We start from the raw sequence: 26,923 nt of genomic DNA, 5'->3' as shown, positions 1-26,923 counted from the left end.
CCTTCTAAAGTGGACACCCATGGCTTTGTTTCATACTGGTAAGGGGGTAATCAGTAACAAATGACTCCTTTCTGTGATATTATGAGACTTATTCCCATGTAGGAGATCAGTATATGCAATTAAGGTTTTGATAACACAGAACAGGGGGTATAAACGAGCCTTTCTGAAAGTAATGCAGAAATATTTAGCTCTGAACAAAGCACTTGGAATAATGTCTACAATTTAGTACGCCTGTGTATAAGAAGGATTTAGCTGAACTAGAGCAGATGCATGAATATTTCACTTATGGGGTGCATATAAAAAATAAATAAGAGATAGGTCATCAATATATCAGTTGGGGTTCAACTCTCTGGTGGGTGCTGCAGCCCCTTCCTAGGCCAGTGACTCCACGTTCATCAGTCATGTAATGTATGTGCAGCTCACTTCCATTAAAGTGAATGGGACTGGGCTGCAATACCACTGTACAATGTGCAGTGCTGTGTTTGGTCAGTCCGTAAAACAAGGGATATTTTGCCAGTACCCGTGCAAAGAATAGAATCAAGATAAGTGGATCGACTCTAACTAATTGATTTGTCCCCACAGGTGAAGAAGGGCCCACCTACTAGGGCTGGACATTTAGTCCCACCCTGACTTTTTCTGTCTGCTCTGATTAATAGAGCAAGGGCAGAGCCTCTGCTTCTAATTTGCAGTTGCTTATCTGATCTTTCAATTTGTCCGTAAAAAATGGTGGCTGTCCATGATTTTTGGATAACGTGTCTAGAAAAAAAGAAAAATTCAGGTTGGCAACACTTGGACATGTTTACATTTGGGAAAAGTAAGGCTACGTTCACATCTCTGGCTCAAACTGCAGTAGTCTGTTCTGGCAGAAGAGTTTACCGTATGTATGCAGCGGTATTTGTCAGGCCGAATGGTGTAGGAAGGAGGGGTTTGGGTTCCTGGAGAACTGGGCCGACTTCTCTAGCGGCTACAGGCTCTATCGTAGAGATGGGCTGCACCTCAATGGGGAAAGGGCAGCTGTGTTGGGGGAGAAGATGGCTTGAAGGTTGGAGGAGTGTTTAAATTAGAGACTGGGGGAGGGTAATTACGTTATAGGATGGGAAGATAGTGCAGATAGAGACCGAGGGCAAGGTAATGGGACTGGGGGAGAAATGGAAGTTGGGACTAGAACATCTCAGAAGGAAAAGTGTAGGGTACAAAATATACATAAACCTCTTAAATGTACGTATACTAATGCCAGAAGCCTGACTAATAAAACTGGTGAACTGGAATTAGTGATGTGTGAGGAGGACTATGACATAGTGGGAATAACTGAAACATGACTGGATGATAGCTATGACTGGGCGGTTAATGTACAGGGTTACAGTCTGTTTAGAAAGGATCGCCAAAACCGGAGAGGGGTCTGACTTTATGTAAAGTCCTGTCTAAAGCCCACAGTCCGAGAAGATATAAGTGAGGGACATGAACACGTGGAGTCACTGTGGGTGGAAATACATGGAGGCAAAAACAATAACAAATTACTAATAGGAGTTTATTATAAACCACCTAATATACCAGAGTCCACAGAAAATCTGCTATTAAACGAGATAGATGAGGCAGCAAATCATAATGAGGTGGTTATTATGGGGGACTTCAACTACCCAGATATAGACTGGGAAACTGAAACTTGTATATCTCAAAGGAAACAGGTTCTTGGCAATAACCAAAGATAATTACCTTTCCCAACTGGTTCAGGACCCGACTAGAGGGACAGCCATACTGGACTTTGCATTAACCAACAGGACCTGATAGAACAGCAGGTGTGCAAGTCGGGGAACACCTGGGAAATAAGGACCATAAAGTAATAACCTTCCAATTATCATTCAAAAAAGTGTTTCTTCAGGGAGGAACAAAAATACCAAACTTCAAAAAAGCTAAATTTAGCCAACTAAGAGAGGCTATAGGCCTAACTAACTGGGACAAAGTCCTAAAAAAAATAAAAAATACAGCCACAAAATGGGATATTTTTAAAAGCATCCTAAAATCTAATTGTGAGCGGTACATACCTTATGGGAATAAAAGGTTAAGGAACAAGAAAAATGTGGATAAATAGAACTATAAATAAATCAATAAATGACAAAAAGAAATCATTTAAATCACTAAAACAGGAGGATAGCGAGGAAGCACTAAAAAACTATAAGGAAAAAAATTGAATACGCCAAACTGGAGACTGAGAGATTAATTGCCAAAGAGAGCAAAACTAACCCTAAAATGTTTTTAATTATATAAATGGTAAAAAGTATAAATCTGAAGCTGTCGGCCCTCTACAGAGTAATGAGGGGGGAGTTGCAGAGAGCAATGAGGAGAAAGCAAAGCTATTAAATATTTTTTCTCCACTGTATTCACTGAAGAAAATAAAGAAAATAAACTGTCAGATGAAATGCAGAATGTAAAAGTTAATTCCCTATTAAAAGTGCCCTTTCTGACCCAGGAAGAAGTACAGCAGCGTCTTAAAAATTTTAAAATAGACAAATCGCCAGGACCAGATGGCATACACCTAAAAGAATTAAGTAATGTCATAGCCAGACTCTTATTTCTGATATTTAAGGACTCTATATTGACAGGGAGTGTTCCACAGAATTGGTGCATAGCAAATGTAGTGTCAATATTTAAAAATTGTCCAAAAACAGAGCCTGGAAACTGTAGGACGGTAAGTTTAACATCTGTCGTGGGTAAACTGTCAGACCACACATGGAGTACTGTGTACAGTTCTGGGCTCCTGTGAACAAGACAGACATAGCAGAGCTGGAGAGGAGGCGGGCAACTAAAGTAATAACTGGAATGGGGGAATTACAGTACCCTGAAAGATTATCAACATTGGGGTTATTCACTTTAGAATAAAGAGGGGGGATGATTTGAATTTTTTATCCTTTTTTAATATTTTCAAAACCTTTTTTTTAGGGAACTATAACAAGCAATCATTAGATTGTTTTTTTCATAGACGCCAATACATTAGCATTGGAGTCTATGACAATTACACTAAGTTCCTATGGAGCCCTGCAGGCAGGCTCTCCATAGGAACTAATGTGCGCAGCCCTATGCCACTCATGAGTACAAGGGCTGTTGAAGACTACATGCTGCGGCTCCCCGATGTTCGCCAGGGGGAGCCGGAACACGGCTGGGTCTCCCGGTCTTTAACTTCCCAGATGGCATGGTCAAATTTGACCACGGCATCTGATAAGTTAAATGGCATACATTAATCCTGGGTGCCTGCTGTTTAAAAGGTGGCTATGGCTCTATTTTTAAATGCATGACCGCCAATGTAAATTTATGTGGGTTGGTCAGGAAGGGGTTAAACCTATTACCCTAACCCACACTACTCTCCACAGTTGTGCACACCCCTACATATTCTCTCTTATCTCTGCCTACCTCCCTACCCATCCTCAGTGTTTTGCCAATGACTTAAGACTAACATCCTCCATAATTTTAACCTCTGGCTCCCAACTCAAAGACTTTTATAGAGCTGCACCAGCTCTCTGGAATGTGCTACCCCAGACAATCAGGTTAAATCCCAACATCAATAGCTTTACGTCTAAAAGTCCTAAAATAACCATCTTATTTATGATGGCCTGTTACATTCCCTAATCTAATTATTTTCCATTTACAGCCCTTGTATGTTATTCCTTAAAACCTGATCCCTTTATCCAGCAGCAACCTTCATACTTCATGCACTCAAATGCACTTGAAATCTCTACAGATTATATGAGCAGGGCCCCTACCCTTAGGACTCATGCACACGACCAACTTGAATGGGTCTGTCCTTACCACAAAAAAGTAGTGCATGCATAGAGAGAAACCCCACGGATGCACTCCGTAGTGCTTCCGTTGGGTTTGGTGCCTCCGTTCCACACCGACCTTCTGGATTGTGGACCTATTCAAGTGTGCTATTTGTGGGCAGCAATACGGGCACAGCCAGGCAACAGCCATGTGCATGAGCACTTAATATATGAATTATATGTTCCCTCTGATTATAAAGTGCTGCGGAATATGTTAGAGCTACAGTATATAAAGATTATTATTGTTAATAAATATCAGTGTTCCAAGTTCAATACAATTGTCTTTCGCCATCACAATCTTAAAAAACATTTTGATTATTATAACTATGCCCAGTTTCATTTTTCTTCAATATCATTACTGGGGCGTACTTATGAATATTAGAGCCAATCACAATCATTGTATAGGTAAGGCGTCCATCGATTGCCACAAAATTCTCTCTATACATGAACCTATTTTTAACTAGAACTTTTTTAAGGCCTAAACTGAGTGTATAAAATCACAGCATAGCTATAAGCATTGTACATTGATACAAATTATTTTTGTGTTTTTCTTTATAAGCAAAAATCTGCACTTGTCAATAGTGTTATATCTAAAACCATCAAAAAGGTATTTACATTATAGGCAAGCTAGGCACATGGCAAAGGCAGCATTACACAAGAGGCAGCAAAGATATAATGAAAACTATTTCCATTTCTGTGAAGGTCCATTCCCAGTATTTACTATGCAATCACTTTTCTAGTACAAGCTTGGGCTTGGCAATACAGAAGGAGTGGGGGAAGATTTATCAACGATGGTGCAAAGGGAAACTGGTTTATTTGCCTATAGCAACCAATCAGATTGATCCTTTCATTTTCCAAAGGTGCTCTGAAAAAAGGTGTGATTTGATTGGCTGTGATGAACAACTAAGCCAGCTTTCCTTTGCATAACTTTTTATAAATCTCCCCCCATGTGTTTTATGAAAAAGACATAGGTGCAGATTTATCAAACTTAGAAGGTTGTCTAGACCTCTACCAGATTTATCACAGTCATTTTATCACTTTTCTCTAATTGTATGCTATTAGCATCCAATCATGAAGAGAATTTAAAACAAGAATTGTGGCAAAATTCTATACAAAATGATGCATATTAGGCCACATCCCCTTGTCGGACTAGGCACTGATAATATGTCTCACTAAATGTCTCAATTTATGCCCAAAATATAGGTGCTCTCACATTAGTAAATTTGGGCCTTAGTGACTTAAATGTTTAATATTTAGGTTGGAGCAACACGCAGGTGTAAATTTATCAACTGCTTTGCAACACTTTTAATTTTTTTTTTTACCTTTCATCACTTTTAAAGTAAAGAGAAACGTCGGCAGAGCAAGTCCAGCAAGTTTCCTACAGATTTATTATTATAAAAAAAGACAGAAAATGGTGTAAATTATAGTGCAAATAGTTTTCATATTCTGTCTTCAGGACAATAGAAGATGTACCAAATTTATTAGGACCAATGAAGTATGGTTTAAAGGGGTTGTCCCACAAAAAATATTCTACAGTTTTCAAACCAGCACATGGATCTGAATACTTTTTTACAGTAATTGCATGTAATTAAAAATGTTGCATAGCCACTGAATTATTCAATAAAATGTATCTGTATAGCACCACCTGCTGTTTTTTTATTTATTATTTCTTTGTCCTGCTCACTAAGATGGACGCACATGCTCAGTTTCATTTTTCAGCTGCCTCCTGAGCTGTGATAGGGAGAGCTGAGACACAGCTCCTGAGCTGTGATAGGGAGAGCTGAGACACACCTCCTTAGCTGTGATAGGGAGAGCTGAGACACGCCCCCTGAGCTGTGATAGGGAGAGCTGAGACACACCTCCTGAGCTGTGATAGGGATAGCTGAGACACACCTCCTGAGCTGTGATAGGGAGAGCTGAGACACGCCCCCTGAGCTGTGATAGGGAGAGCTGAGACACAGCTCCTGAGCTGTGATAGGGAGAGCTGAGACACACCTCCTGAGCTGTGATAGAGAGAGCTGAGACACGCCCCCTGAGCTGTGATAGGGAGAGCTGAGACACACCTCCTGAGCTGTGATAGGGAGAGCTGAGACACACCTCTTTAGCTGCAGCAGAAAACTCCCCTTGAGCTGTCAGCTTGATATAAATCAATGGGCAGAGAAATTAATGGGGAGATCTCTGGCTCCATGTGAGGTACAGGGCTGGTTCTAGCTTTGTTAGAAAGAGATTGTCATGTACTATATGATGTATTTCGTTGTCTACATTTTTCATGAGATAACCCCTTTAAAGCTGCCATATAAAATGCTAATCTTAATATATACACCTCACAGACTTTTGTCATATAACTGCGGCAATTAAGAAAAAGCAGAGGTGTCCATAGCAGCAGAACTTTCACTTTGCAATTGGCTGTATAAATGAATAGCTATGATCTGACTGGTTGCTCCAGGCTGCTCTCCATTTTTTTGCTTTACACAATAATGGAGTTTGATCCTGTCTGATTAGGAAAGGCTTTCCCACAGCAAGATTTGACATAGGGTCTCCTGATCTCACATGATGGAATCTGATCTTGGCCTTGGTACCATACATAATGGCATGTTTGGCCAACAATCTAATGTGTGTGGGGAGCTCCTGACTCTTCCCTGTCAGTTTTCGTCGGGTATGAGAAGGATCGGGCAAAGTGAATATTTTCGCTTGATGCTTTTTATTCTCCTAGGAGATAAGCCGACATCAGAAGTGTCTCTCTATCTGTTGAACACAATACACGTTTGGCTAAATGAGGAAGCAGGGAGGGAGTCAGGAGAAATAGATGTTGGCCAACAACTACTGAAGGTATGTGGTAGCCATAAAAATCTAATACAGTATCGTGCGAAGAGCCAAAGATTGTTTTATCTATTTATCCTAGTTGCAAGGGTGGCCGGAGCTAGTGATCCCACTGTAAGGACTGATGCTTATTGATGGGGCTTCTATTTTTTTGGTCATTGTACATGGCATCTACACGACTGTTTAATGAATGACAAATGCACACATGGATTATCATACATTAAAGGCAGACATCAGAAAATGAAAAAGCAATTCCCAAAGTCTTCTTAGGCAGATCAGCATAATATAAGTCTCATCACAGGTCATTAACATTTACATGCAAATATGGAGTCTTATCTAGAAATTTTTACTGTATTTGTACAATTTCAAGATAAAGCAATACAAAACATTGAAATTCAAGAGATCAGAAAATACATTAAATTTGATGATGAAACATTTCAAGGTAAATTCTTCTTATTTTGCAACTTCCTGGAAAATATTAAGGAATCAATACTCCATTTGTAGTAGCAGGAACACATGAGACATACTGATTCTTAAGCCAGCGTTTAAAGGACAAATGACATATCACATAACAATAGACTGATTGGCTTCTCACCAACAATATATTTTATGACTGTGATTTTCAAGCATCATATACCACAAATGCTTAAAGGGGTTGTCTCATCTCACCTTTACGATAGCAAGATGGGACTAAGTCCTAACCACCAGGAAACAGCAGAGCGGGCCAGTGCTTTGCTGTTTTAGTAGCTCCTATTGCAGTGCATGGGTTCTATGGAAATAGCATAATGTGTTGTCCTATGCTGTTTCTGTATCTCCCATGCATTGCAATGGGGGCCACTGAAACAGTGGAGTGCTGGCCCACTCTGCTGTTTCCCATCCACCTGCTGGTTGGGGCTTAGTCCCATCTCACCTTAGTAATGGTCAGTTGAGACAACCACTTTAATATAAAGAAAAGATCTCACCATGATTCTGACTACACAGGTTACAAGCAAGTATAACTCATTTTGGCGGTACTTTGGTTAAAATACTGGGGCTTTCCCTGTGGGCTGAACATAAGGCACAAGAGGACCATGTGTGGGCCCTGGGCCACCAGGCGTGCATCACTGCTAAAACAGTCTGCATCCCACAGGCCCTCTACAGTCTACCATAATATATAGACTATAGTTTGCACTAAGGTCAGTGGATTCACTTTATCTGATATGCAGCAATTGTAGTTTGGATAATAGGAATGTATTAGACAACAGCATTATGAGTCAAAGTACCACCAAACTCGAGGTATTGGTTAGGTATTACATGGAGAGTGCTACAGTGAAACAACCAGAATTCCAAGAATATCTTTTCTTGGTATCTTTATGCTCCGGAGTGGCACTCGTTTAATATTAGGCACCAAAAAACATTCTGGATTTAAGTGGTTCATTTTCTGCAATGTGTTTTTACAAGTTGCATTAGAGAACAGAGAACATCAGCTAAATGCAACTGTCACACATACACACAGTAATACAGCATAGCCAGATGTCCATATTGTCTCAGTATACCCAGCGCAAGTACACAATGTTTCACGTCACGCTGTCTTGCCTTCCAAGCTTTCATCCTTTAATAGTGAGTTTAGATATAAAGCACAGTAGACATGCTGCACAACGATGACATGGAAATAACAGAACATCTAGGAACATTCTAGCCATATAAATAGCATCAAATAAGACTGGGTGGATTGACTGCCATGTTCGGTGCTACAATACCTACATTGACAGAATATTGGAAGTCGAAGCAGAGGTAGAAAATCACACAATTGAAAACCTTGAAGTAAAACATGCAACTACATCTGAAAAATACTTCAGTCGTGTAAAAATAGATTGGATGTGTCTCAAGCTGCAGCAATAGTGTTCCTAGACTGCGGGCCTTACATCTATCACAGGATATATACAATCAGAACCATTTTTTACACTTTTCTATATCTTCTCCCACCTAGACAAAAATATACTGGTTTTAGAAAGTCTTCCATACAGGGAACAGCAACCATCTGAAACTGCACCTCAAATGAAATGCATTTAATGATATCAATAGATTTTATATTACAAACCTGAGGATAGCATTTTTGGATCGATAATTAATGTCTATTAAATTTTTATATCAAATCTACATATGAAAACTCCTCTAACAGAGGCTTAATAATTCTTAAGAAGCAGCAGAGTCTAATTATATAATGTGCGGGTATAGCCACAGATTCCTCTACGCTACATCTTCAGCTATGTACAGGCAAGTGTAACAGTATCCCTTGAGTAGAATGGGGGTTGTTGGTTATTATTGTAATAATAGAAAACTACTGTATATATATTCATTTCTTCTCCAAATAATTTGGCACACATGTTTTAATTCTATCTTAGTCTTTTTTTCTTAAAATATATCTGTCAACTATCTCTGAGGAGACAAATTGGGAATGAGCCAAGAGCACATAAGCCCTAACCAAATTGTAGCACTTCTTACATTTCAATGCAAGTCCTACAAAACAGGTGTATCATGGGTATAGTGGTTGGTAAAAGGGGCAGCGGGTCCCAGAGGTGGAGCCCGAACCAATCAGACATTTATGGTATATACCAGTGGTGCCCAACCATTTTTCATCTGAGGGCCTCACTAGACATGGTATACCTGCAGACGGGTTATTGTCTGAACTGTGAAACTATACATTTCGTGGGCCATAACCAGGTAGCTTTGACAGAAAGAGGGGGCACGTGTGAGCATTACTACTGTGAAGGAGCAAATATCTGGGCATTTTTTCTGTAAAGGGGGTACATGTGAGCATTACCACTGTGAAGGGGGTACATGTGAGCATTACTACTGTGAAGGGGGCACATCTGGGCATTACCACTGTGAAGGGAGCATGTGAGCATTACTGTGAAGGTGACACATCTCTGGGCATAGCAAAACTAAGGAGTGGAATGCAGGAAACTCTCTCTAGAAATGTATTGTGGTGCAATATAATGAGTCCTCGCACACGGGCACCAGACATAGTAATCACATATTAAGAAATAGGCTCAGGTCCAATCACTTCCACCACTACCACACCTCACCAGTCACATCCTCCATAGACCTCCTGCTCCCATCTGACTCGTCCTCACCTTCTCCTTTGACATGCTATAATGCCTGGCTGAGAGTCCTGAGGGGGGCTGTATGGGTGGGTGTGGGGAGATGCGGTCTTCAGTCGCCGCAAAACTAATAATAGTACTGCCCCACAGTATAATTAAGAATGGTGGCGCAGGCTCGTCTCTTCTGCAACTTTGCGCAACCTCCGCCTTCGGTCACTGCATGGGCCGCATGATACAGCTTTGCGGGCCAAATGTGGCCCGTGGGCCATAGGTTGGGCATCACTGGTATATACTATTGCTATGCCATAAATATCCGAGATGGTAATACCCTTTTATATGCATGAAAACCATGTTACTTTTAGTCCACCCCTGATTTTTCTCCATCCTCCATCTTTGTAGAACCATTTCAATAACAAATAATTGTGCTTTCATAAAACTCCTACTTTAAATTCTTCCTATTACTTCTGGTAGGTTCTTTGGGCACTACATCCTATTGAACAAACATTTGGAATCTCCAAGGCCAGAAACTACTGCCCACATCATCCTTTTTGCATGAGAACAATGCAAATATCCTTCCATTCATACCACATACTTATATAGTTTGATTGTTGGCTGTACCAGGATGGATTTACACATCATAGTTGAGCTTATGTGTCTGAAACATTCTGATAGGACACTTTCCATCCTCATTATGATGCCATTACATATTTTACAAGTGGAATTTCCCAACTAGTCGTCTTTGCCAAAGTTTTGTATGTACAGGTTTTAACTATCCTGCATAATTCCCCTACGTCTATGACTATCCTATGCTAGACAAGCACAATAGAAATCCAAAGCCATATATTTTACACTGCAGCACAATGTATGTATGTATGTATGTAATTACTTTGGTTTTATAATGTCACCTCTATTTTCGGACCATTACATCTTCCCCATGCCTAACCGTTCTCTGGACCTTCTCTTTTCCAAAATCATAATGAAAGTTTTTCTTTTTTATAAATATATAAATTCTAGATAAATAGGAAACATCAATTGAAGAACTGCCAACTGTATTTCAACCATGAGAAAGGAAGTTTTACTCTGTATTGTTTTGGACTATCCTCATTATAATATAATAAAACAAACGAAGATAATGTAGGCCTGAAATGTATGGAAAGGAAAATCAGCAAAACATTAAACACTTTTTTACAACTTAGTAAGCAGTACACTGCATGAGAGAGGAGAGAATCCCCATACAGGGCCTGTGAAGCTGTTGCGTTTTAGGCCACAATTGAGGTGGATCACAAACACAATGTGCTAATGGTTATTCTGGGTAGTCTAACTCCTCATTGGCAATCAAAGCATCAAAGTCTTGTTTATGCTTTCCTTTACTTTTCGGTCTGCTGCTTGACCGGTTGCTGTCTTGTGCCTCCCCTGTCTGCTGATAGTAGTATCCTTTTGTATCTGCACTACCCCAGTCCTGGGATTTTTCTTCTTCGGGAGGGTAGGATAAGCCATCCTCTACTGAAAAGGTGTCGTCAACATCATATCTCTGGTACGTGCTCTGGTGGAGAACCTCTTCTCTTGCACTAATTTCCAAGGTGCTGTTCCACATGCCATAGCCAAAATATATCAGCAAGCCTATGGGATCACAGAAAGAATATAATATACTATTAGTGATGATGATGGAAGTGTGACATTTTTATTACCTTTAAACAAATCAAATTGTCAAATAACTGCTTAATATTTTCATAAAATGTTCTTTCCTGTTTCCCCTGCTTTTCCTTGTTATCTGATTATAATAAATACTGTAAGGGTACTTTCACACTTGCATTTAACTTTTCCGGTATTGAGTTCCATCCTAGGGGCTCAATACCGGAAAAAAAATTATCAATTTTATCCTAATGCATTCTGAATGGAGAGCAATCCGCATGTGCAGACCTTTAAAGTATGAAAAAGATAAATACTGGATCCGTTTTTACGGATGACAACCGGAGAGACGGATCCGGTATTGCAATGCATTTGTGAGACGGATCCGCCTACAAATGGTATATGTTTGCATACAGATTGCCGGATCCAGCAGGCAGTTCCAGTGCCGGAACTGCCTGCTGGAATCCAACAACGCAAGTGTGAAAGTACCCTCAGTAAAGTTGAACATTTACCCCTTTGAAAATAGACAACGTAGTTTAAGAGAACCAGTCAGGCCCCTTCTGAGGACAACATAATGTAGTGAGACACACATGATTTCAGTGGTCTGTCAATAAGGAGTTCACATGAGCTAATTTTGAAGTACTCACAAGTAAAAGATCAAAGCGAGGAGTCCAGCATGAAGTAAAGAGTCCAATGTATTTGTAAAACATGAGCTTAACCATGCCCTCTCCTACCTGCCAGCTGCTGACATTTCTCCATATGCACAGTAATACAGAAAAACCTGTCATTCAGCACCTGGAAAGGGGGGATAGGGTTAAACCCACATATCATGAATGCATTAGTTCAGTGCAGGCTTCCCACTGAACAGTTTAACTATTTCATGTTAAATTCTTAGTGACAGGCCAAACTGTGTGTCTGCCACTTAAAAACTTCCTAAAATCCTGCAGTTTTGCACTGGCCACCAAGCCTCATAATAGGCTAACACTGCTCTGTATGGTAGAGATCACTTTTCCGCAGTCATTTCATTATCATTACAGGCAGAATTACAATAACAGATAACACCTATATACAGAAAACACAGCATCCATCATTCACAACAGGTGATAGACACAGCTTCCCCGCCTTGCACAATGACCTCTGTCTGCATGGTCACACAGTATGTCTAGAATAGAGGTCAATGAGTCTCCAGTCTATTGTGCCTATCGTCTATGTGGCTGCTGTAAAGTATATTTCCAAGTGCTAGCAACAGCTCAGGCAACATAGCCCCATCAGTCATCATGTACAGAAACAAATGAACAAATACTGATAATTAGTGTTGATCGAGCATCAAAGTGCTTGGGTGCTCGAGTAGAACACTTTGGGATGCTCAGGTGCTCTACAGAACACCAGAGCACAATGGAAGTCAATGTGAGAACCCGAGCATTAAACCAGGCACCCCCTGCTCTGAAGAGGGGAGGGTGTCTGGTTCATATGAAAAGGACAGAAATTGATGGAAACAACCACTGAAATGGTTCGGGAACAGTATGGGGAGGATGTCTGGATCCATCTTGGACTCCACGGTCGCTGCTGGGAATGATGTTGTCCGAGTAGTACGCCACTTTTACAGACTGACAATAATACACACAAAACCGAAGATAAAATCGATTTTAGAGGAAAAATTGTTTGGAAACTTTCTTTCCTGTATATTTACTTGTATATAAAGTGCAAGTCTGAAGGCTGCCAAAAATTACAAGGAAGAGGCACTGCGATACAACCTGTATATCACATAAAGATGGACCTCATTCACATTGTGGTACAATTGTTCAGGTAGTGGGACTCCTACACTCATAAAGCCTATGCACTAAGTGAAAGGGCTGCCAAAAATTACAAGGAACCGGCACTCCAATATACTCTTTATTACACGTAAAGGAGGGCATCATACACACCCTTGAAAAATTATGATTGATGGGCTGCTGGTGACCCTCAAAAACATTAGGAGAAAGGGCCTGCTGGTGACCATCTAAAACATTTTGGACGAGGGCCTGCTGCTGAGCTGACCATCTAAAAAATTTGGGGCGAGGGCCTGCTGCTGATCTGACCCTTTAAAACATTAGGGGTGAGCGTCTGCTGCTGAGCTGACCCTCTAAAACTTTAGGGGCGAGGGTCTGCTGCTGATCTGACCATCTCAAATATTAGGGGCGAGGGCCTGCTGCTGAGTTGACCCTCTAAAACATTAGGGGTGAGGGCCTGCTGCTGAGCTGACCCTCTAAAACATTAGGAGCGAGGGCAGCCTAATAAGCATGTTGATATGATGGAGGAGGAAGAGGAGAAAAAGAAGATTGACCCATATACCCTTTTTTGGGTGCATGGGAATACAGTGTATTCAATACACCATAAAAGCCACATTTAAAGTGCCTTTATGTTCAGCCGCTTTCCTCTGGTGGAGTAGAGACGTCAGGGGCAATCCAGGCCTTGTTCATTTTGATAAGAGTCAACCTGTCAGCATTTGCAGTTGACAGGTGGATGCGCTTATTAGTTATTATGCCCCCATCAGCACTAAATACACGCTCTGACAAAAGGCTGGAGGCAGGGCAGGCCAGCACCTCCAAGGCATAGAGCGCCAGTTCGTGCCATGTGTCTAGCTTGGACACCCAATAGTTGTAAGGCACAGAGGGATCGCTGAGGACGCTGACACGGTCTGCTATGTACTCCTTTACCATCTTCCAAAACTTTTCCCTCCTTGTGACACTAGGCCGCGCATCAGAGTGAGGGTGCTGGTGGGGTGTCATGAAACTGTCCCAGGCCTTGGAGAGTGCTGCCCTGACTCTGTTGGAACTGCTGCGTGTTCCCCTCGTCTCCCCTCCTTGGTTGCCCAAGGAACTACATACTCTGCCGCCAGCGTTGTCAGCTGGAAATTTTTGGAGCAATTTTGCCACAAGGTCCTTCTGGTATTGCACCATTTCGCTAGTCCTCTCCACCACAGGAATGAGAGATGAGAAGTTCTCTTTGTAGCGGGGGTCAAAAAGGGTGAACAACCAGTAATCGGTGTTGGCCAAAATGCGTACAAAGCGATGGTCACGGCAAAGGCAGCATAACATAAAGTCAGCTATGTGTGCCAGAGTCCCAACAGACACAACTTTGCTGTCCTCATCAGGAGGATGACTCTCAATCCCCTCATCCTCTTCAGCCCATCCACGCTGAACAGATGGGATAAACCTGCTATGGGTACTACCCTCTGTAGCGGAGGCAACCTTCTCCTGCTCCTCCTCCTCATCATCCAATTCGTGCTGAGAAGACGAACGGAGGGTGGTTTGGCTATCACCCTGTGTACTGTCTTCCCCCATTTTCACCTCTTCAATATGCAAAGCGTCCACCTTCATTGTGAGCAGCGAGAATTTCAGTAGATACAGATGTGGGATGGTCAAGCTGATAATAGCGGCATCGCCGCTCACCATCTGTGTTGATTCCTCAGAGTTGTGTAAAACCTCACAGAGGTCAGACATCCATGCCCACTCGTCGCTTGTGAAGAGCGGAAGCTGACTGGAAAGGCGACAACCATGTTGCAGCTGGTATTTCACTACTGCCCTCTGCTGCTCACAAAGATTGGCCAACATGTGGAACGTGGAGTTCCAGCGCGTGCTAACGTCGCGCAACAGTCAGTGAGCTGGCAATTGCAAGCACTGCTGCAGCGTTGCCAGACCGGCGACAGCTGTAGATAACTTTTGGAAATGGGCACTCACGCGGCGCACCTTCACCAGTAGCTCAGGCAAATTTGGGTAGGTTCTGAGAAACCGCTGAAACACTAAGTTGAACACGTGGGCTGGGCATGATATGTGTGTGAGCTTGCCGAGCTCCAAAGCCGCCACCAAGTTACAGCCATTATCAGACACAACTCAGTCTGGTCCCTTATACCCTGCCACAGCACTGCGGCCTTGTGCTGTTTGTTACCTAAGCAAATCCTGATGGAAGAAGGGCCCGCAATCCCAGGGTACGACTCGCTCCCTGCATCCATAACGTTCATCCAGTGTGCCGTCAGGGAAATATAGCATCCCTGGCCAAAAGCACTTGTCCATGTGTGTCCAATAACTGCGTTGGTCAGGGCACTGGTGATGTTATGGGACACATGCTGGTGTAAGGCGGGGACGGCACAATGGGAAAAATAGTGGCGGCTGGGGACTGAGTAACGAGGGACAGCCGCCGCCATCAGGCTGTGGAAAGACTCAGTGTCCACAAGCCTAAATGGCAACATTTTCAGGGCCAGCAATTTGGAAAGGTGCGCATTTAGTGCTATGGCCTGTGGGTGGCTGGGTATTTGCGCTTTTGTTCACATCTGTAAGCTGCGCCTGGACACATAAGTGGATGTGCTAGCTGATGGTGCTTGCGAAGGTCCAGGTGCAGGGCGGGAGGCATCCGAGTCTGCGTCTTGGATAGGGGATTGGCCAGCACGTAACACAGGAGAAGAGGAGGCAGTGGTGTAACCTCAGACACTGATTGTGGACCCAGGTGTTTCCGGCCACCTATTAGGGTGCTTTGATGCCATGTGGCAGATCATGCTGGTGGTGAGGTTGCTAGTGTTCACGCCCCTGCTCATTTTGGTATTTCACAGGTTGCAAATGACAATTCTTTTATCGTCCGCACTTTCCTCAGAAAAGCGCTAGACTGTTGATCACCTACCCCTTGGCAAGGTAGATTGCTGCAAAGGGGTGCTCCGGGGAACAGTTGCAGGCCTGTTTGGTGTGGCCCCCCCTCTCCCTTTTGCCACCCCACTGCCTCTTCCAGCCTGCTGCGGTGCTGCGGATCCCTCCCCCTCTGTACTGCTGTTCTCGCTCGGCTTGCCACCTACCCAGGTTGGGTCAGTGATTTTATCGTCCTCCTCTTCCAGTTCCTCACTCTGGTCATCCTCCTGACTTGTTGACCTAACAAGAACCTTACTTATTGACAACTGTGTCTCATCCTCATCATCAATCTCTTGAGACACTAATTGCTGTTAACTTATTGGCAACTGTGTCTCATCATCATCATCCACCTTGTGAAACACTAATTGCCGTTCCCCACCGTCATCTTCTTCTGACTGTGGATGCTCAAGAGTTTAGGAATCAGTGCACAAGGTCTCCTCATGTCCCTCTTCAAGCGGGCTTGGCAAGAGGCCCAAATCAAGGAATGTCGCTGAAAAGATCTCCTTTGAATATCCAAGTGTGGGATCACTTGTTTAGCAAGACTCTCCATGGTAGGAGGAAGGAGGATCAGGGTGAGGATTCTGTTGGCCAGACTCTTAGCTACTGAGACTGGACTTTGTGTAAGACAGGGTGGTACTTAACTGACTGGAAGCATTATCTGCTGCAATCCAACGGACCACCTGGTCGCACTGGTGTGATTTCGAGAGTGGTGTCCTGTGCCGCCCTGCATACTGGGACATGAAGCTAGGTATTGTGGATGAGTGTGTTTCTTGTGCTCTGGCAGCAGGCACAGTTTCACCGTGCCCAGGGCCACGGCCTCTGCGTGCACCATCGGAAGCGCGGCCACTTCCCCGTCTGTTAGTATGCACCACTATATAGCACCCGAGAACGCATATCGGCCAGGAAATAACTGTAATGCTAGTAACCAACATGGCTACGGCATTACACTGAGGGACAGTACTTTCCCGCATGTTTATAGGCAACAAACGTGCAGGGAAGAGATTAGAGCATCGTGCTCGAGCACACGCGGTGCTCGGCCGAACACCGCTATGTGCCAAGCATCGCAATGCTCGAGTGAAAATGGTGTTTGGCCGAGCATGCTCGCCCAACACTACTCGTAATACATTCCCTTTAAAAATAAAACTGGTTGAAATATATCCTTCAACAGGTTGTATGGGATTAAATGAAGGGCCAGAATTCCTTCTGGAAACAGCACTATTGTTGTCTATGAACTATATCTGTACATGAGTGGTGCTGTTTACGGAAGAAAATAATTCTATTTTTTTCTAATATTGTACAACCACTTGAGAAATAGTGCAGAATTTTATAATTATTCCATTCAACGTCATCATGTTTTAGATAATAAATTACTTGTGACTGTTGTCCTGGCAGAGGCACCCTCATTGTGAGCACCATGTTCCACCATATATCATTAGATGCTATCACAAGAGGATAAATTCCTTAGGTGTCCAGTTGCTACATGCATATTAAATGAATGAGCTCTTGGAAGATATCCAGAATCGAAACTGTGAAAATACAAGGGCACGTTAACCTGAAGAGCCCTTCCAAGTCCCTTTCCTCTTCTCATGTTTACCTACATTGCAATAAAGAGGATTTGGGTTTAGGGCACATATGTTTGACTTTTGATGACAAATCCCTATCATGATAGTTGGCCTCCTCAGGCAGATAATATGTTGATTGAGATGCAAAATTATTTTATCGCTGACAGCTCCACAAATTAAATATGCATGATGAGTGTTAGAGAAATCTTCTGATGTGCACACAAGCCTCAGGTCTAGCAGTGCCAGATGGCATATGAGCAAAGTTCTGTTCATAGAAATTTAATGAGGCTCTATCTTGTCCGAGTCATGGTGAGCGCTGTCCTGTGAATGCCCAATTATAACTGCAACTATCTGCTCTGATGGTCGCTGTTTGATGACTCTTTATAACCAAACAATCTGACGAGATTATTAGTCACTGAAAAAATAATGTATTAATTGCCTTTTATGTGTGTTACTCTTTTATGTACCATTATATATGCAGAATTCATTATTCCCAGCTGCAAGCCAAGGACTCAGAGAGATGAAATGTTGGCAGAAGTGAATATTTAATTGCTATGTATACCTGTGAACACAGTGAAAGAAATGTAAAGGAAATCTCCATGCCCTTTACAATGTGTCCTGAACTCCATGGGGTACAAGGCAAAAAAAGAAACAAACTTCAGCTTGTCAGTGTGAATTTTTTGTTGGCTCAATGTGAATTTATACAGTAATTCAATAGTAACCAATTATGCTTGGTAAAGAAGAATAGGTAGCAAATACAGGTAAATATTCCCGTTATATACATTTCACTAGAAGAGCCATCTGCTACTAAGCTCTACAGAGAAGGGAATAAACCTGCAATTATTGCATAGTGTAATATGAAGTGCCTCCAATGCATAAACCTGCCTATGCCATACAATGGGTCACCAAAAGAAAATCCTTCCAGTCATTTTTAGAAATGCAGTACATTATATCAGACCAATTTAACACATGACTGGTGTCCTAATAACCATATACCTACTCTTATGGCTACTATGAAATTAAAATGTATATATTCTACTTTATTCTTTACCTATTAACAGGCCTAATTAACCCATTCGCTACCAGCACCATACATATATGGTGCTGGAGAAATAGGCAAACAAGGACGGCAGGTCTCTGCTGTTACAAACAGCAGAGATCTGTGGTTAATTACGGTGACCAGCAATAATACTGATCGTGGTAATTAAAGCCTTTAGATGCCGTGATCAAGTGAGATCACGGCATCTAAAGGGTCAAAAACCCAGATGCTCGCGCTTCCGGGCTCGATACCGGCATCTTCTGTGGCCAATGAGGATGCCGATAATTGATTTAAATGCGCTCAGCCTCGCTGAAGAGGCTGAGGGCATTCATGCTGCAATTCTTATTTTGGCGACCAGGTGGCGGGCAACACAAGAAATGATCAATAATCATTAATAAATGCATTAAAAAAATCCCTGATTGTTCAAAATTAAAAAAATTGATTTTGTACGCCCACATACAAGCTTCAAAATCATTACAAAAAAGAAAAAAAAAAGTAAAAAAATATATAAAAAATAAAAAATATATAAAAGTTTAAATCGCCCCCTTTCCATTAGGGCATGGCCAGGGTCATCGCTGGGTGTTGCTGGTTGACTCCCTTGTTTAGCTCCAAAACGCAATGAATGAAAAAGTGTTAACGTGGAATGTACGCGGGCTTGGGGATAGAACAAAACGGGTTATAGTGTTTGATTTGATCTCCCGACACCTTCCCGCAATAGTTGCATTACTGGAAACACATGCAGCACCCGAGATCCCCGTTCATCTGAACAAAAAATGGGCGTCGCACCAGTTCCACTCTAGCTTTTCGTCATACTCCCGCGGGGTCAGTGTATATGTCCATAGAAACGTAGATTTCGTTCCTTTGGAACATCGGATTGACGCCGCGGGAGTTATATTTTTTTATATGGTCGATGGAACGGTCGAAATTGCATACTGGCCTTTGTGTACATCCCCCCTCCGTTTGCTATGAGAGTTTTGAATCATTTGGCCACGTTTGTTTACAGTAAAGAGCGGTGCCCGCTATTAGTATCCGGGGATTTTAACTGTGTTCTAGACCCTGAATTGGATAGAATATCTAACGCTGTAAGATACAACGCCGGAAAACAACCATTGTTTAGAGGTTTTTGTAAGGAAACAGGACTAATGGATATCTGGCGGGCGTTGTATGGTAATAAACAGGTTTTTTCATGTTTTAATAAGACATACAGCGCCATGTCCAGAATTGATATTGCTCTGGCTGATAGCGAGATGATCCCTTTAATTTTAAAAATGAAATATGAGATCCATGGAATTTCAGATCACTCGCCTATCTTTTTAATTATCAGGATAGGAGGTAAACCACTCCATCTTGTCCCTTGACGCCGCTAAGGCTTTTGATAGGGTGGAGTGGCCCTTTCTCTGGCGGACTATGCATAGAATGAATTTGGGGGTTAACTTTATTGAGTGGGTCAAAATGTTATACAATGGCCCCATGGCTAGAATTAATATTAATGGAGTGATTTTACCCTCTATCTGTTTGCAACGTGGCACTCGGCAGGGTTGCCCACTCTCGCCACTGCTCTTTGCAATTTTTATGGAACCCCTGGCTTGCAGGATCAGAGCGGATGAGGGAATTGCGGGGTTCGGAGTGGGGGGGACGGAGGACAAGATCAGTCTGTATGCAGACGATGTATTGCTCTATTTAAATGACGTCTGGAGAACTGTTCCACGGGTTATGCAAATTATAGACGAGTTTAGCCGGGTTGCCGGCTATGAGATAAACTGGTCTAAATCCGTCCTCCTACCTCTGAACCGCGAGCCCCCACAAAATGCAGTAAAGGTGAAGGTACTATCTCCAACAGACCATTTGGAATATTTGGGGATAAAGATTGGGAACTCAGTAAGGGACTATGATAAATTAAATATTACCCCCCTGATAAATAAAGTAAAAGAGAGGGTTAGGGTTTGGCAGAAACTCCCCCTCTCACAGATCAATAGAATAGCATTGATCAAAATGATTTTGTTGCCCTGGATATTGTATGTGATCAGCCCCTGCCCCATATGGATCGAGGAAGTTTTTTTTAACTTGATCGATAGACTGATTAATGATCTAATATGGGGCAGGAAAAGGGTTCGCATTAAGTAACGATACTTGTCCTTGGCCGAAAGTGAGGGAGGGCTTGGTCTACCTTACTTTCAGGGATACTACCTTGCCTCCCAACTGCAATGGTGCATTAATGTGGGAGATGGCATGCTGCTATCTTACTTTACCCATCAACAGACATACCCTATAGTGAATATTTTTAGTACACTAGAAACCGGTCTCTTAGGCATGTGCCCGATAAGTTCAATGCTACAGAAAGTATGGAATAAGACCAAGTCTATTCTGCAGATCACTCAGGCTCAGGAATTCACCCTGTTATGGGACAACCCCTTCTTCAATGAATTTCTCGCTCTAAATGATAATAATTATTGGACTCGGAGAGGGATAACGAAGCTGTCACATATCTGTAGTCTTGGCAAATTAAAACTTTTAGGGGAAATATTTCACTAGAGACCCATCACGGTAATAAGTCAGTATAGATATGCTCAACTTAAACACGCATTTGCATACACGCGACATAAAATTTCTCAAACAATGGGGACACAGACACTGCTATCTTTTTGTTATAATTCGTATGGAAAAAATTTCGGGTATCAGAAATTTACACTAGACTTAGAAAGGAATTAAGCACTGTTCTTAAATTTAAGAGTGTTGGTAAATGGGAAGCAGATTTAGGGTTAAGCAACTCTCTACAGTGGCGGGAGGCATATAAAAATATTAAGAAGGCTTCTCGTTCACGTCAAAATCAGTTGACACAATTTTAAATAATAAATCTGCTATATCTCACTCCAGATCTCCTCTCCAAAAAGGGAGATGGGAAAAAATATGGTTGCCTGAAATGTCTGCACCCTGCAGCCGGATATGTCCATATGCTTTGGAGCTGTCCGGCTTTAAAAACTTTCTGGCACAGTATACTTCAGGGTATGGGTTTATTAGCGGAGAATAGCTTCCCTCCAACCATCGAGTTTGTTATTCTCGGGATAATTCCCCCGGAGTGCAAAACTAGAACACTGAAAAGTGTACAGAACTTTTGGTTGAAGGGATTCCTGGTGGCTAAGGTATTAATACTCAGGAAATGGATGATGTACAGGTCTCCTTCCCTACTGGAGTGGGAAAGACTTATGCACAGAGTCTAGGAATTTGAGGATATTAAATTTGCCTCATGCACCGGAGGGGGGAGAAACAGCTGAAGGAGAATGGCTGGAGTGGAGCTGTCGACCGAATATGATAAAATCTAGGTGGAAATTCAAGGGAAATTCAGGTGGAAGTACATTCTATGCTCTACAGTGTTTGTGGGCATAGTAAGAATCAGATTGGAGGGGAGTTGGGAGTCGCCCAGCGCACCCACGACGGCCGTGGCCTGGCCTGGGGGGGTTGGAATGGGAGGGGGGGTGGGAGATTGGGTAGGAATTTCTTATTTATTTATTTATGGAAGGAGGGAGATGAGTAGACCGCCCGGGGCCCTATATAGATTGACATTGATTTACAGGGGAATGTGGTTGGCCAGGAACTCATTATTAATGTATATTAAGAAGATTATACATTTTGAGATGAATTTGAAGATGTATTGTGTCCCCCCCTTCTTTGTTATATTGAAGTGTACACAGTGTTGTTTTTTGAGAAAATTAATTAAAAAAAAGAAAATAAAAAAAAGTAATGCAGTACATTATATCAGACCAATTTAACACATGACTGGTGTCCTAATAACCATATACCTACTCTTATGGCTACTATGAAATTTAAATGTATATATTCTACTTTTTTCTTTACCTATTAACAGACCTAATTAACCCATTTGCTACCAGCGCCGTACATATATGGTGCTGGAGAAATAGGCAAACAAGGACGGCAGGTCTCTGCTGTTACAAACAGCAGAGATCTGTGGTTAATTACGGTGACCAGCAATAATACTGATCGTGGTAATTAAAGCCTTTAGATGCCGTGATCAAGTGAGATCACGGCATCTAAAGGGTCAAAAACCCAGATGCTCGCGCTTCCGGGCTCGATACCGGCATCCTCTGTGGCCAATGAGGATGCCGATAATTGATTTAAATGCGCTCAGCCTTGCTGAAGAGGCTGAGGGCATTCATGCTGCAATTCTTATTCTGGCGACCAGGTGGCGGACAACAAAAGAAATGATCAATAATCAGTAATAAATGCATTTTAAAAATCCCTGATTGTTCAAAATAAAAAAAATTGATTTTGTATGCCCACATACAAGCTTCAAAATCATTACAAAAAAGTAAAAAAATATCAAAAAATATATATATAAAAAAAATATATAAAAGTTTAAATCGCCCCCTTTCCATATAATAAAAAAATTAATACCGTACCTAAATAACAAAAAATAAAAAAATCATGGGTATCACCATCACAGAAAACGCTCATACTATTAAAATATAAAAATATGTTTCCAATACGGCAAATGGAATAACGGAAAAAGGGTCAAAATAGCCACATCTGCCATTTTTCATTGCTTCTCCCAAATTTTTTTATAAAATGTGATCAAACTCACACACACTCCAAAATGGTATCAATAAAAACTACAGATTGTCCCGGAAAAAAATGAGCCTCCACACAGCTTAGTAGATATAACTATAAAAAAGTTAGGGGGGTCAGAATATGGTGATGTAAAACAAAAATGGTGATGTAAAAAAAATGTTTTTTTCAAAGTTTAAAGGGACACTGTCAGGCCCAATAATCATTTTTAGCTATATACAGTACAGACCAAAAGTTTGGACACACCTTCTCATTCAAAGAGTTTTCTTTATTTTCATGACTATGAAAATTGTAGATTCACACTGAAGGCATCAAAACTATGAATTAACACATGTGAAATTATATACATAACAAAAAATTGTGAAACAACTGAAAATATGCCATATTCTAGGTTCTTCAAAGTAGCCACCTTTTGCTTTGATTACTGCTTTGTACACTCTTGGCATTCTCTTGATGAGCTTCAAGAGGTAGTCACCTGAAATGGTTTTCACTTCACAGGTGTGCCCTGTCAGGTTTAATAAGTGGGATTTCTTGCCTTATAAATGGGGTTGGGACCATCAGTTTCATTGTGGAGAAGTCAGGTGGATACACAGCTGATAGTCCTACTGAATAGACTGTTAGAATTAGTATTATGACAAGAAAAAAGCAGCTAAGTAAAGAAAAACGAGTGGCCATCATTACTTTAAGAAATGAAGGTCAGTCAGTCCGAAAAATTGGGAAAACTTTGAAAGTGTCCCAAAGTGCAGTCACAAAAACCATCAAGCGCTACAAAGAAACTGGCTCACATGCGGACCGCCCCAGGAAAGGAAGACCAAGAGTCACCTCTGCTGCGGAGGATAAGTTCATCCGAGTCACCAGCCTCAGAAATCGCAGGTTAACAGCAGCTCAGATTAGAGACCAGGTCAATGCCATACAGAGTTCTAGCAGCAGACACATCTCTAGAACAACTGTTAAGAGGAGACTGTGTGAATCAGGCCTTCATGGTAGAATATCTGCTAGGAAACCACTGCTAAGGACAGGCAACAAGCAGAAGAGACTTGTTTGGGCTAAAGAACACAAGGAATGGACATTAGACTAGTGGAAATCTGTGCTTTGGTCTGATGAGTCCAAATTTGAGATCTTTGGTTCCAACCACCGTGTCTTTGTGCGACGCAGAAAAGGTGAACGGATGGACTCTACATGCCTGGTTCCCACCGTGAAACATGGAGGAGGAGGTGTGATGGTGTGGGAATGCTTTGCTGGTGACACTGTTGGGGATTTCTTCAAAATTGAAGGCATACTGAACCAGTATGGCTACCACAGCATCTTGCAGCGGCATGCTATTCCATCCGGTTTGCGTTTAGTTGGACCATCATTTATTTTTCAACAGGACAATGACCCCAAACACACCTCCAGCCTGTGTAAGGGCTATTTGACCATGAAGGAGAGTGATGGGGTGCTGCGCCAGATGACCTGGCCTCCACAGTCACCGGACCTGAACCCAATCGAGATGATTTAGGGTGAGCTGGACCTCAGAGTGAAGGCAAAAGGGCCAACAAGTGCTAAGCATCTCTGGGAACTCCTTCAAGACTGTTGGAAGACCATTTCAGGTGACTACCTCTTGAAGCTTATCAAGAGAATGCCTAGAGTGTGCAAAGCAGTAATCAAAGCAAAAGGTGGCTACTTTGAAGAACCTAGAATATGACATATTTTCAGTTGTTTCACACTTTTTTGTTATGTATATAATTCCACGTGTTAATTCATAGTTTTGATGCCTTCAGTGTGAATCTACAATTTTCATAGTCATGAAAATAAAGAAAACTCTTTGAATGAGTAGGTGTGTCCAAACTTTTGGTCTGTACTGTATATGCAGGTATAGGTCTTCTAATGTGTATTAAAAACATATAAGTATACCCCCTGTCCACCTTATAAATACAGTAAAATCATGTTTGATAACCTGATAGAATCACTAAGGTTACCCAAGGGGCGGCGTTTCAGCTCCACTTGTGCCCAGCCGCGCCCCAACCGCCGTTTTCAAGCGCCGCCCAGCTCATCATTATTCACTTCGCTAGGCGGCTTCTGCTGTCCCCGACACTCCGAGATCCCACGCATGCCCAATAGAAAGCTATGGGCATCGGCCTCACTTGCAGCTTCTGGGCATGCGCGGGATACCTTGCCCGGTACTCCCAGTGGCCACAGTGATACTGCGCCTACGTCCCATAAACATTGCTGAGGCGGCTTCAGCTGCGCCTGCGCTGGCTTTGCAATCACAGCCACTACATGTCTTGCTGCAGATATGTGTGAAAAAGCACCTGCGTCGGGGACAGCAGAAGCTGCCCAGCGAAGTGAATATTGATGAGCTGGGCGGCGCTTGAAAACGGCGGGTGGGGCGCGACTGGGCACAAGTGGAGCTGAAACACCGCCCCTTGGGCGCAAAGGAGATCGATTCTATCAGGTTATCAAACATGATTTTACTGTATTTATAAGGTGGACAGGGGGTATACTTATATGTTTTTAATACACATTAGAAGACCTATGCCTGCATATACAGTTGTGTTCAAAATTATTCAACCCCCAATGCTGTAAAGGTTTTTAGGGAATTTAGTGTACGTTTGTAATTGTATTCAGAATGAAATCTTACAGGGACTTTTTAAAGAACCAAATGCAACTAAAATGACATCAATTGTTTTTGTAATACAGTATTAAATGTTTTTTTTGTGATTTCTTCATTGACACAATTATTCAACCCCTTAAAGACTACTGCTCCTAAGAACAGAGGATCATTCAAGTGTTTTCGATTAGGTATTGAAAACACCTGTGGATGTCAAGGAGCAGCAATCAAGCATAATAAGCACCAATTAGGCAGATTTAAAAGGACTGTGATACTCAGCTCCTTCTAGACATTTACTGCTGTGTTTACAAACATGGTGAAGTCAAGAGAATGGTCCAGGAAGACAAGAGAAGAGGTGATTTATCTTCACAGGAAGGGCATGGCTATATGAAGATTGCAAAGATGTTAAACATACCAAGAGACACCATAGGAAGCATCATTCGCAAAATTAAGGCAAAGGGCTACCTGGTCGTGGCAGAAAGAAGATGCTGACTTCGACTGCTGTGCGCTACCTGAAGCGCAAAGTGGAGAAAAGTCCCCGTGTGACTGCTGAGGAACTGAAAAAAGATTTGTTAGATGTGGGTACTGAAGTTTCAGCTCAGACAATAAGGCACACACTGCGTAATGAAGGCCTCCATGCCAGAACAGGTACAGGGAAGCTTCAGCGTGTGCAAGGTACCATGAATTCTCTTCAGTACCAGGAGATATTGGATGAAAATGTGATGCAGTCCGTCACAAACCTGAGGCTTGGGAGACGTTGGACCTTTCAACAGGACAATGATCCCAAGCATACCTCCAAGTCCACTAGAACATGGTTGCAGATTAAAGGCTGGAACATTTTGAAGTGGCCATCCCAGTCACCAGACTTAAATCCGATTGAGAACCTCTGGTGGGACGTAAAGAAAGCTGTTGCAGCGCGCAAGCCTAAGAATGTGACTGAACTGGAGGCTTTTGCCCATGAAGAATGGACAAAGATACCCATAGATCGCTGCAAGACACTTGTGTCAAGCTATGCTTCACGTTTAAAAGCTGTTATAACTGGAAAAGGATGTTGTACTAAGTACTAAGATTGAATGTCACTTGGGGGTTGAATAAAACTGATAATGATGTGAGCACAGAAAAGACATTTGTGGTTATTTCATTATAAATGTT

The 26,923-nt window shown here is 42.2% G+C and overlaps 1 protein-coding gene across 1 annotated transcript in view; it reads right to left on the bottom strand.

Annotated features, from left to right (window-relative positions):
* Positions 1-10,877: 10,877 nt before the first annotated feature.
* SLC7A14 (solute carrier family 7 member 14) overlaps positions 10,878-26,923 on the bottom strand; it is a 126,382-nt gene continuing 110,336 nt past the window's right edge. Inside the window, exon 8 of the mRNA XM_044291012.1 lies at positions 10,878-11,335. Coding sequence (XP_044146947.1) covers positions 11,019-11,335 — 317 coding nt within the window. The 3' untranslated portion in view covers positions 10,878-11,018. The remainder of the gene's footprint in view (positions 11,336-26,923) is intronic.

The sequence above is a fragment of the Bufo gargarizans genome, chromosome 4 (genome assembly GCF_014858855.1).
Source record: "Bufo gargarizans isolate SCDJY-AF-19 chromosome 4, ASM1485885v1, whole genome shotgun sequence".
Lineage (NCBI taxonomy): Eukaryota > Metazoa > Chordata > Amphibia > Anura > Bufonidae > Bufo > Bufo gargarizans.
This window is presented reverse-complemented; position numbering and strand designations above follow the sequence as displayed.